We start from the raw sequence: 13,617 nt of genomic DNA, 5'->3' as shown, positions 1-13,617 counted from the left end.
GTTATATTATATATATTATATAGTTATATTATATATAACTATATAATAACTGTATAATTTTAAATATCTGCTTTATGATTATATATGTTTAAAATATATAACCACTTACTTAGAGAATTTATTTAATCCCCTTTTGGGGAGACTTTGAATTACTCTTAAGAGTTAAAAGGGAAAAAAATGCTCACTTGTCAGGTGACATAAAACCAATTTCTACTAAATGTGCCAGAATAATTTTTCTCTACCTTCAGAACAGTTAGTCTCCGGCCTATTCATTACTGTCTTTTTATAGTATTTTTATTTAATAAAACCTATTAAGACTACCATACAAATCTCTTTACTTATGCTTTTATCTTTTAACTGATCAATTTTTATATTGCTGACATCCCTTCTTCACCATTTGCTCATTTAAAAATTCATAGTACATGAGATATGTCTCTGGAGAAAATGTCTATAAAATTTGTTACAGCTGGCAAATGTGTATGAGTCAGTGATAGCACATGACTAAATGCTTCACAGAAAATAAAATTTGTTTCTGTAGTAAGCAGAACTGTTTAAATGTTATTTATTTTTATGTTTCAAAGAAAATATATTGTGAAGTGCTGCATTGATTTAATACGCAACAATGTCTGTGTACACGCTGTAGAAGGAAAATTTATGAAACCTTTGCACAACTCCTTTAATTGAATTTTCCAAATCTCTCACCACACACAAATAATCAATATCTTCTGCAGAGAAAACCAGTCAGAATTATTACAGTCTTTCTTTTCAATTTTGTTGTCATCAGCACATACAGAGCACCTGGATATTTGTAATGGCTGATAGCAAGTTATTTACACCTTCTTAACACATAATTGCTATTAAGTGAGTTCAAATCTATAGTTCTAAAATGTTTACTGATTATGTAAAAGATAAAAATTATCATACCTATATTATGGTATAGTAGAAAAATGTTAAATCATGGAAGAAATTATTTTGAAAGGCTTTGAAAAGTAATAAACCAGTTTGTTTTTCCTTAAGTCTTAGACAAATCTCAAGGAAGCATTTTCAGCAGTCAAAATGTATTCCCCAAACAGTGATGAACAATGTAAAACCCGAGCATTAACATTAGTAATAGGAAAGGCATGAGCCACATACAATACACATGGCAGCTGAATTCTTATTCAGTGCTGAGGACTATAGCTGTACATTAACGTATCTTTGTGTTACCACAATTAATAGCTCCAGTTTTAAAATCTCCAGGTAAACCCAGAATGTGAAAACATAAGGTGAATTTTTGTTGTTTATCTTAAAACTCATCATGCCTAAACTTCAAACCTCAGTGCTTTTAAAACTGAATCATCAGTTTGAAAACAACAACAAAAAAGATAACTGTTTAATGTTAAGATACATTACCAAAAAAAAAAGGTAGTAGTCTTCTGGGAGGAAAATTATTTAGCTGATATGAGGAATACTTTGTAAAGACTGAATTGGGAAAAGAACAATTTATTTTTAAGTTTAAAAAAAAATTCTTCAGTGGATGGCTAGAAAGAAAAGGCAATATCAAACTATTTTAGAGTCTTACAACAGAAGTTTAAGATTTGTTCTATGGTCTAAGAATCTGATTATCTTTTATTCCACCAAGATGAATTTTACAATGTAGGAATGCAGTAGGCTAAATAAAGAAAACAAGGACATTATATGTTTGTGCTTTTTGTTTAAGGCCATAGCCAGAAATTCTGAAATATTTTCTATTAAAACAGCTGAAATAATCAACTTTTTAGAACAATGTAAAGTTCAGGTTGCATTTTCATTTAAAATACGCATTCTGCAAACGACATAATTATTCTCAAACAGATAAAATATGTTTTGGACTGAAGCTAATCTAAGTGTCTAGAATTCGTATCTTGGCTACTGTTCTACAATTTGCTTACATTCTTTTAAAAAATATTTTGTTTACTAAAAGTACTAGTCAAAGACAAACAATGATGATATTTTTCAGTATCTCTGGAAAAAAAAGAAAGAACTGAGTGCTATACAATGCCCTCTATTGACTAAGGAATATTCGTATGAAGTTGTTTTAAGTAGAGGTCGATTATATAAAGTAAATAAATTTCATGCCTTACCATGTGATGATAATGTGACATTCCATCTGTATCAACCCACTGAGTGGTTCTAAGTTTTAAACCTTCAGCATGACAAATTCAAAATAACTATAAAAATTCACAGAGAAATCTAACAATAAAAGAAGCTTTCATTTCTGTATTTTCCTAATAGTCATAAAGCCAATACTATTAAGGAACGTGACATTGGGCTTACTTCCTAAGTAACTAATGTAAGATGGAAATTTTCCTTTGTTTCAGAAATTAATATTTTGTAGAAGAGATCACCTTTTTCACAAACTCTATCAGACATTACTGGATTTACAAGGTCTAGTTGTTCTGAAGACTATGAAAATCTCAGTTGTACCTTGTCATGGTATAGTGCATATTTTAAATTTCCTTTCAGTGAGTTAAAGAAAGCATTCAGAATGTGTTAGATGGTACTTATTTAAAACACTAGAGTTATTAGTTTTAAAATTATACACCTCTTCTTTTAATCTTGCAATTGATGTTAAGCAAAAGGATTAGCAATGACATGAAAAAACAGACAGAACAAAAAGATAAGTTTAAAGAGGAATTCTCCTAAGACTTGTCTATTTTATAAGAATCAGGATATTATTCTTTTGATAGTTAAATAATTAAGTTGTTTATTTTGTTTTCCTAATTTCCAAACTGAGATAAATATAACACATACTAGTTTTTGTTATTAGGTGCTGTCGAGTCAATTATCATAGCAACCCTACATACAACACAGTGAACCACTGTCCAGTCCTGCAACATTCTCACAATTTTTATTATGTTTGAGGCCAGTGTTGCTGCCACTGTGTCAATCCATCTCCTTGGGGGTGTTCCTCTCCAACAACTGGACCTTCCTGATAATATGTTCAAAATACGAGAGACGACGTTTTGCCATCCTGGCTCCTAAGAAACATTCTGGCTGTACTTCTTCCGAGACAGATATATTTGTTCTTCTGATGCCACGTTCTTCTTTCATATAATCTAGCTTCTCAGATTATCTGCTCAGCATATACATTGAGTAAGTATAGTAAAAAGGATATAACCCTGAGGCACACTTTTCCTGATTTTAAACCAGGTAATAATATCTCTTCTTATTCTGTTCTAAGGGCTGCCTCTTGGCCTATGTACAGGTTCCTTGTGAGTACAATTAAGTGTTTCTGGAATATCCATTCTTTGAAATGTTATCCATAGTTTGTCATAATCTACATAGTCAAAAGTCTATGCATAGTCAGTAAAGCACAAGTAAACATCTTTCTGGTATTCTCTACTTTTAGCAAAAATCCATCTGACATCAGCAATGATATCCCTGTTCTCACGTCCTCTTCTGATTCTAGCTTGAATTTCTGGCAGTTCCTTGTCAATGTATTGCTGTAATAATTTTAAAGATACTTTGAGTGAAATTTTACTTGTATGTAACATTAATGATATTATTCTGAAAGAAAAAGTCAAAAGTGGTACTAAAGGAAGAAGTTCACGCTGCACTGAAGAAACATCATGGCAAAAAAACAAGGCTACAGGAATTGATGAAATACAAATTGAAATCGTTCAGCAAACTGATACAGCATTGGAGGCACTCACTCATCTATGCTGAGAAATTGGGACAACAACTACCTAGCCAACTGATTGGAAGATCCATATTTGTGTCTATTCCAAAGAGAGGTGACCCAATGGAATACAGACATCATTGGACAATATCATAACTATCACATGCAAATAAAATGCATACTATATGTAGGGCTAATTTTTATTACATAATTTTTTAAATTATGAAGATTCTAAAACCTTTCTTAAATAATTCTGAGTAATAGCACAGTAAAAGAAAAGCAAATCAGTTAAAAAGTGTCTTTAAGAAAAGCTAAAGGTTAGATACCAAAAGAAGGAACATGTAAAGCAAATTCATTTCAGATATCAGAAAAATTAGCAAAAGGTCTCTTAAAATAATATAAACAAAAGGAGAACAAGTTGTTAGTTAAAAACAAAAACACCAAGACGCCATTTTACACAAATAATGTTTTATGCTTTTTTCCCCAATTGCACCTTTTTATGTTGCTGTAAGAAAAGCAATTAGCATAGCACAATTAGAAAAATACCTCACAGGGAGTGTATGAGGTTGGAAAACAATAACATGATAGTTATCTGTATAAAAACTCACATTACAAAGACAATAAGCTTCATTAATTTTCAAATATTAGTTTAATAAGCTAAAGAAGATTTTAATACCTCAAAGATATAAAAAGAACTAAGTCATACTCAGACTCTGGTATGGCACTATGTGTTAATGCACTGAACTACAAAGTTGATTTGAACCACTACATTGGCGGTTCAAACTCACCAACCGCTCCTCGAAAACCCTATACAGGATCGCTGTGGGTCAGAACCAACTCGACGACACTTAACAACGTCATATTCATTATGCTATAGAAACTGAACATGACTAAAGCATATATATACACACACACATACAACGTTGTTGTTGTTGTTAGGTGCCATCGAGTCAGTACCGACTCATAGCAACCCTATGCACAACAGAAGGAAATACTGCCCGGTCCTGGGCCAACCTCACAATTGTTGCCACACTTGAGCCCACTGATGCTGCCACTTTAACAATCCATCTCGCTGGGGGTGGGAGGTGGGGAAGTATGTCTTCCTCTTTTTCTCTGACCCTTCACCTTACCAAAGATGATATTCTTCTCCAGAGACTGGTCCCTCCCGACAATATGTCCGAAGTATGAGAGACAAAAGTTTGGCCATCCTGACCTCCAAGGAGCACTCAGGCTGCAATTCTTCCAACATACATCTGTTGGTTCTTTTGACAGCCCATGGCACTTTCAATATTCTCCTCCAACACCATAACTCAAATACATCAATTCTTCTACAATCTTCCTTATTCACTGTCCAGCTTTCGTATGCATACGAGGTTATCAAAAATATCATGGTTTGGGTCAGGTGCACCTTAGTCCTCAAGCTGACATCTTTGCTCTTCAACACATTAAAAAGGTCTTGTGCAGCTGATTTGCTTAATGCAATACATCGTTTGATTTCTTGCCTGCTGCTTCCTTGAGTGTTGATAGTTGAACCAAGAAGAATGAAGTCCTTGACAACTTCAATCTTTTCTCCATTGATAAGAATGTTGTTTATTGGTCCAGTGGTGAGGATTTTTGTTTTCTTTACATTGAGATGCAATCATACAATATAGAATAGTATTTTTATAATATGCATTATGTAACTGTTGCAGCTGATTCCAACTCATAGCAACCCTATGCACAACAGAATGAAACACTGCCTGGTCCTACAATATCATTACAATTGTTGTTAAACTTGCGCCCATTGCTGCTACCACGGTGCAATCCATCTTATTGGGAGGTCTTCCTCTTTTTTGACAACCTTCCACTTTAAAAAGCATGATGTCCCTTTCCAAGGACTGGTCCCTCCTGATAACATGCCCAAAGTATGAGAGACGTCTCACCATCCTGGATTCTAAGGAACATTATAACTGTACTTCTGCCAACACAGATTTGGTTGTTCTCCCGGCACTTCATTGTACTTTCATTATCCCTCTCAAATATACCATAATTCAAATGTATCAATTTATCTTCAGTCTTCCTTATTAAATATCCAAATATCAACTGCATTTGAGGCAACTAAAATAACTATGACTTGGGTCAGATGGTCCTTAGTCCTCAAACTGACATCTTTGTTCTTTAACACTTTAAAGAGGTCTTTTGCAGCAAATTGGCCTAACCTATGTCCTTTGATTTCTTAACTGTTGCTTCTATGAGTGTTGATGGTTGATTTGAGCAAAATGAAGTCTTTGACAAGTTTAACCTTTTCTCTATTTATCATGATGTATATGTTGGTCCATTTTGAAGATTTTTGTTTTCTTTACATTGAGGTGCAATCCATACTGAAGACTGTAGTCTTTGATTTTCATCAGTAAGTGTTTTATATCCTCAAAGGAGCTCTGGTAGCGTAGTGGTTACGAATCGGGCTGTGAACAGCAAGGTCAGTAGTTCAAAACTACCAGCTGTTCCATGGGAGAAAGATGAGGCTTTCTGCTCCTGTAAAGATTTACAGCCCGGAAACCCTGTACAGGGTCACTATGAGTTGGAACCAACTCCATGGCACATAACCAACCAACCAACCAAGTACAGTCAGAAAACTCCTTGAAAGGCACAATAGCAAGACTTTGTCTCTTGTACTTCAGACATATTGTCAGGAGGGACCAGTCCCAGGAGAAGGATATCATGATCGGTACAGTGGAGCTTAAGAGAAAAAGATGAAGACCCCCAACGAGATGGATTGGCACTGTGGCATCAATAGGTTCAAACATAGCAACAATTGTGAGGTTGGTGCAGGACCAGGTAGTGGTTCGTTCTGTTGAGCATAAGGTACCAACTCGATGGCACCTAATAACAACTTCCAGCAAGCAAGGTTGTATCGTGTGCATATCACAGGTTGTTAATGATTATTTCTCCAACCCTGATGGCATGTTCTTCTTCACATAATCCAGTTTCTCAGATTATTTGTTTAGCATACAACCCTGGCACACACTTTCCCTGATTTTAAACCATTGTGTATCCCCTTGTTCTGTTCAAACAACTGCTTTTTGGTCTGTCTATGTTCAGGTTTCTCACGAACACAATTAAGTATTCTGAAATACCCATTCTCCTCAATGTTACCCATAGTTTGTCATAATCTACACAGTTGAAAGTCTTTCTGTAGTCAATTAAACATCTTAAGCACAAGTAAACATCTTTCTGGTATTCTCTGCTTTTAGCCAAGATCCATCTGACATCAGCAATGATATCACTAGTTCCATGTCCTTTTCTAAATCCAGCTTGAATTTCCGGAAATTCTCTGTCATTGTACTGTTGCAGCCATTTTTTAATTATCTTCAGCAAAATTTTACTCACGTGATACTAATGATACTGTTTGAAGATTTCCACATTCTCTGTTGGGTCTCCTCTCTTTAGCACAAATACAGATCTCTTCTCATCAGTTGCCCAGTTACCTGTCTTCCAAATTTTTCTTGGCAACAGTGAGTGATGCCTTCCCGTGCTACATCAATTTGTTGAAAGATTTAAATTTGTATTCTGTCAATCCCTAGAGCTTTGTTTTTCGCTAGTGTCTTCAGAGCAGCTTGGATTTCTCCCTTCAGTATCACTGATTCTTGATGATATGCAACCTCTTGAAATGGTTAAAAATCAGCCAATACTTTTTGGCACAGTGACTCTGTGTTCCTTCTACATTCTTTTGATGCCTTCTGCATCATTCAGCATTTTGCCCACAGAATACTTCAATATCAGTAGTCAAAATTTGAATTTTTGTTTTTCTAACTCCAAGTCTTTGCACATTCCATTCTAATACTTTGTTTTGTCTTCCTGAGCTGCCCTTAGCAATATTTTGTTGAGCTCTTTTACCTCCTCCTAATTTCTTCCATTAGTTTTAGCTTCTCCATGCTCAAGAGCAAGTTTCAAAGTCTCTTCTGACATTCATTTTTGTCCTTTCTTTTTAATGCCCTTATACTTTTTTATTGTATTAAGTTCTTGATGTCACCTCATAGCTCTTCTGGTCTTTTTGTGTTTAGTATCCAATGCATTAAATCTGTCCTTGAGATGCTCTCTAAATTTGGTTGACATCTTGTCAAGGTCATATTTTGGCTCTCATGGGCTTGTTTTAATTTATTCAGCTTTATCCTGAACTTGCCCATGTGCAATTAATAATTTGCTGTCTGACCCTGACCTTGTTTTGGCTGATGATGATGAACTTCTCTATGTGTTTTTTCACAGATGTAGTCAATTTGATTCCTGTGTATTCCATCTGGTGAGGTATGTGTGTATAGTTGCCTTTTATGTTGTATAAAAAAGGTATCTGCAATGAATAAATTGATCTTGAATAATTGTTATCAAGCTGTCCCCAGCATCATTTCTATCATGAAGGCCATATTTTTAAACTATTGATCCGTCCCTCTTTGTTTCCAACCTTCACGTTCCAATCACTAGTAATTATCAATGTATCTTAATTGCAAGTTTGATCAATTTCAAACTGAAGAAGTTGGTAGAATTCTTCAATTTTATAATCACTGGTGTAAGTGGTTGGTGCATAAATTGTAATAACTTTGGTATTACCTGGTCTTCCTTGTAGGCGTATGGATATCCTATCACAGTCAGCATTGTACTTTAAGACACCTTGAAATGTTTTTTTGTCAATGAATGTGATGCCGATTCTCTTCAATTTGTCATTCCCAGCAAAGTAAGCCATGTAATTGTCTGTTCAAAATGTTCAATATTAGTCCATTTCACTAATGCCTTGGTTATCAATCTTTATGTGTTCCATTTCTTTTTTTGACAACTTCCAATTTTTCTAGATTCATACTTCATATAGTCTATGTTGCAATTATTAATGGATGTTTGCAGTTGTTTCCCCTCATTTTGAGTTGTGCCCATCAGCAAAGGTCTCAAAGCTTTGCTCCATTCATGTCATTATGGTCGGCTTTACTTTGAGGAGACAGTTTTTACCCAGTTGTATTTTGAGTGCCTTCCAACCTGACAGGCTCATCTTCTGGCACCATATCTGAAAATGTTCTGGTGTTATTATTTAAAATGTTTTTACCCTCTGGCACTATATTTGACAATGTTCTGTGTTTAGTGCCTAAACATTCAGAAGTAGACCATCTCTCTTTCTTCCTAGTCTTAGTCTAGGTGTACCAGTGAAACCCTGTCCACCCTGGGTGCATCTCCTAAGATTGAAAATAATTTAAAATAGCTTCTAGCATCACAGCAACACTCAAGTCATCACAGTATGACAAAATAATAGCCTAGTGGTGGAACAAAATCCCAGACACTTTTATGAAACAAAAACATCAAAATGGGAAGCTACTGTTTCCTCAATATATCCTCCATTTCTATCTATCCACTTCTGAAAATAGTGATTCCATCTAACCCTTCCCTAAAAAATTCTGTGCCTTTAGATTTACACCATGTCAAAATGGCAGTTTTGACATTTTCAAGGAACTCAAGTCATGTTAGTTTTAAATGACTTTTGTGAATGGGGAATGAAAAATAATCTGTAGTGTGGATGGGGTAAGGTTTTCCCAATGAAATTCTTAAAGGATAGCCTTGCTAACCTAAAGAACAAGCTGGTGCATTGTCATGATGGGGAAAAAAATCCTTGTCGTAACTTTCCACCCCTTTTCTCACCAATGTAGTTTTCCATTTTCTTAAAATTTTTCTTAATATGCACCTGTGATTATTCTGTGTCTTTCAAGAAAATCCATGACAATTACCCCTTTCCAAACCAACCAACCAACCAACCAACCAACCAACCAACCAACCAACCAACCATCTTTTGAGCTGATCTCTCTGCCTTGAATTTAACTGGACCAACAACAGATATCCTTGGAAGTCATTGTTTGGATTGGACCTTTTGTTGAAGACACTCTAACAAGAGTAAGATAAGTGTATTACTGAGAGAACTTGTCTGCAGCCATCCATTGATCAGAGACATGTTTAAACCTTTTTTGGAATAAACCCATATGTATGGAATCCTAGAAGTAATTCTTGAGACTTACCTTAATATATTTTAACGTAGCTTTCATTTCAATAAACAAATAATCACATGATTTAGCAATACAGCCTCATCTACGTATAAAACAATTTGAATCCTCCATGCCTGATATTGGGCAAGTCAGTTATAATGCTTAAAACATCACAAAATAGTATTAAGGTTGATTATACATACATACACAAAGAACATGTAGTGAGTAACTTGAAAACAGATGACAAATTATCCTCTGGATGAAAAATAATGTTTTGACAAACAGATTACCATTTTAAAGTCTTAATAAATGTTTGGGTACTGAAGTAATACCTTCAGAATTTTTTTATACTGATTTTTAGGAGTCCTGGGGTGCTGTAGGATAAGCATTGGACTACAAGGTTGGTGGTTCAAACTCACCAGCCACTCCTCAATAACCCTATATAGGGTTGCTATGAGTCGGAATCAAGTTGATGGCACAACAATAAAAACAATTATTAGCTGTGATAATTAACTTATTTACATTTTTTCCATTTTTAATTTTCCTAAACTGTGGTTAAAAGTCAACAATGTGAGGCCAAATTCTAATTGTTGTGTGGTTAGGTGCCGTTGAGTCCATGCTGATCTAGGAAATGGGATTTTAAAAACTATGCTAATGGTGTAGAATATACAGAAGAAATATTTCCTTGTCATGGGAAACAGCAAACATTCCAATTTCCAATGATGAGCTTCTACCCTCTACTGCTGAGTCAATTTAGGCTTATAGTGACCTCATAGAACAGAGTAGAACTGCTTCTTAGGGTTTCCAAGGCTGAAACTCTTTATGGGAGCAGACTGCCTCATTTGTCTCACTGTGACCCTCTAGGATTGGCCAAATAGGAAAAGTTTAAAGCACTGAAACCCATTTACATATTCTAGTCAAATACATAGTTTAATAGGAAAATAAAACACTCTAAGGCCTTTTTTCGAAGAAAGAACTTCTACAATGTTTTTAAATTCTTGGGGTCAAAGGGGACATTAGCTGCTCAAGTGGAAGGCTCAAGACGCCTTCTGCACTGAGCTATGGAGGACTCTCACCAGGCAGCTGTCCCATCATGACTTGGCTGGTCTTTGTAACTGACCAGCTGGGAATCACAGCGTTCCACTGCAAACTCATCAGTGCCTTATCGCTGTTCTAAATCCAGTCTAAAATACGAGGTTGGTTGAACCAGTTTTAGTTATGTCTCATGCTTAAATCTGTGAATGACTTTAGGAAGCAGCAACATTCAATAATGAAAATAACATATTATATGTCAGACAGGCTTTTAGTTGGAATTCCTACTCTTTAAAGATGTAGCAGAGTCTTTGGGAAAGTTACTTAACATTTGTCTTTGTTTCCTTGTCTGATAATAGCTCCCTTGCAGGGTTGCTAGAAAGATCTACTGATCCTTCTAGTACTGGTAACATTACTATTGGCACTCAATAAACAAAAGCCATCAATACTACCTAACTACGTTCACAGAAATTGTTAAATGCTATTCATACCAATACTATTACAATGATCATTCTTAAGGCAGTCCAAAGGTTTTCATATTTTACAGTCCATGATTATTTTGCTTACTGAAGTGTGGAGAAATTCAGATATATGTCCCATGGGAACTTGAAAATGAGAACATATTTCTATCAATGGGATGTACAAAGGAAATCCCAGTGATGCTCTAGACTCCTTTTCTAACTGAAATTTGAAAAGAATAAATAATAAATAAAATTACAACAATATAGTATACTTGTACAAAACTAGTAGAGATTTGTTAAGGATATAGGAAACAGAAAAATTTGTCAGTTTCCCACCTTGTGAAATGTTCACAAACATGAATTTGAAATAGGTAAAATCTTATTAATCTCCTTCCTTCCAGCACACTGGCTACAAATGAACCTTTTATTCTTGATGTATTAGAAAGATAAACAAAGATTTTATCCTTCTAATACATCATTAAAAACTGTGGTATATTAAGGATTATAGTCCCAATTTGTCTGTATTCTCAAAAAATATTTTTTAATAAGAGGAAATTTAAATTGCAAACTGCACACTCCTTAGTAAGGGGTACTTAAAAAGCTCATTAATTAAAGTTAGTTAGTCTCATCAGACTTGCTCTTCTGCTAAATGCAACTGGTTGGTTAGGTTCTGACTCATAGCAACCCTGTCTGTATACAGTTTCTGAGGCTGTAAATCTTTACGGGAGCAGACAGCCTCATTTTTCTCCTGTGGAACAGGAGTTTCGAACTGCTGACCTTGAGGTTAGCAGCCCAACTCATAAGCACTATGCTACCAGAGCTCCTTAAATGCAACATAAGGCTTCTCAACTGATATTCATGGTCTTTTAAAAGAACACACTAAAAAACGAGTCTTAATGATTAGTTTTAAATGATAACGATAAAAAAGGATCTCTGTATGTAATAATTAAAACACAGCTCTTTACCTTTGTTAGGCGGTCCTGCATTTCTCTTCTTCAACAGTTTTTGTTTCACTACTTTTGTCACTAAAAGAAAAAATCCCATGCTGAGAATTAACATGGAGTAGGAACAATTTCTCATTATTTGGAATAAACAACTTCATGACAAGAAAATAATTCAAAGTAACACCTATTTATAGCCATCAAGTATAATATGTAGTATTTTATATTTTATTTTAAAAATGAGTACTAAATACAAGTCTACAACCAGTTGTCAGGATACATTCTCTCCCTTTATTTTTTAAGAAAGTATCCTTAAAATAACAAGTCCTGGTAAAAGATAAGCGATGTTATTACTTATTTAAATGAAGCAGCAGTATTTCTATCACATGTCCAGTATTGGCAAATATAAATAAGTCTATCAAATTTAAATTTGGGAAAAATTTTTTATTTTTGAAAACTCGTCATTCTTACTTAGCTCTTTGGTTTTTCGCATTTCTCTTTTTAAGAAACATGGTGCACAGGAGATACCAATGATGCTTTCGAACTCTTTCCTGCCCTGCAAAGCCTAAAAGAAAGTTATTTTGAATGAGTTAAGTTCTCTGTAAATATAAAATGACTTACAATCTAGATAATACTTTATTGTTTTTTCATTTGAAAAACTTATATTCTACATTAGGAAACTGACCTTTTCTGGTAGGTCAACTATTGTTGTTGTTAAGTGCCACTGAGTTGGTTCCGACTCAGAGACCAAGGAGCAGCTGGTGAGCTTGAACTGCCGGTCTTGTGGTTAGCAGTCCAGTGCTTATCTAACAGCACCACACCAGCACCACACCAGGTCAACTACTACAAGCCCCAAAATGCCTAAGTAGAAAGAACTTATTCTTACTTAAAGACTAAACATAATCTACAAATTATTTTTAAATCTGAAAATGTCAGATACTACTAAACATATTATGGCTAAGTAGCATTCATATAAGAAAAGAAAGAGTCATGAAAAGTCCTTTAAACTTCTCCCCTGCAAACTTTTCTGGCTTTGATTCGCATTTTAGAGCTTATTTCCTATGATTCTTTTCCAAGCATGTATGAAAAGTTAGAAGTACAAAGCTATATATATATTTAAAATAAAATAAACAACCACATACCTGTAAACTACTTAAATTTTGCATTATTTCCATGATTTTCTCTGATGATTTCTCAACTTCGGATAATAAGATCATGAATCTATAAAACGATACAAAGTTGTATTTACCAAAAGTAAGCATTTTCAAAGCCTTAATTCTTTTTCAAGGATTTTAGAGTCAGTTTTCTAATCTTTTTTCTACATTTCTTAAAGTGGCAAATGATGTAAATGCTCCTCCTTCATTCTTTCAATCCTTTACAGACATGGTACGTATTATTATAAAGGATCCTCTTTTGGACTCTCACTTTCTCTCATTTCTACTGAGCAGGGGCAGACAAGGTATAGTTGTCTTGTTCCTTTCTCAACTTTTAGAATATGAACTCACCACCTCTCCCTACATTTTACCAGTGTTATCCAGGATTTTTTTTTA

At 34.6% G+C, this 13,617-nt stretch overlaps 1 protein-coding gene across 1 annotated transcript in view; it reads right to left on the bottom strand.

The window, feature by feature from the left end:
- ITGB3BP (integrin beta 3 binding protein (beta3-endonexin)) overlaps positions 1 to 13,617 on the bottom strand; it is an 83,968-nt gene that overhangs the window by 16,410 nt on the left and 53,941 nt on the right. Inside the window, exons 5-7 of the mRNA XM_006862503.1 lie at positions 13,210 to 13,288; positions 12,539 to 12,632; positions 12,092 to 12,151 (exon numbers count right to left, since the gene is read on the bottom strand). Coding sequence (XP_006862565.1) covers positions 12,092 to 12,151; positions 12,539 to 12,632; positions 13,210 to 13,288 — 233 coding nt within the window. The remainder of the gene's footprint in view (positions 1 to 12,091; positions 12,152 to 12,538; positions 12,633 to 13,209; positions 13,289 to 13,617) is intronic.

Source organism: Chrysochloris asiatica, unplaced genomic scaffold (assembly GCF_000296735.1).
Source record: "Chrysochloris asiatica unplaced genomic scaffold, ChrAsi1.0 scaffold00048, whole genome shotgun sequence".
Classification (NCBI taxonomy): domain Eukaryota; kingdom Metazoa; phylum Chordata; class Mammalia; order Afrosoricida; family Chrysochloridae; genus Chrysochloris; species Chrysochloris asiatica.
This window is presented reverse-complemented; position numbering and strand designations above follow the sequence as displayed.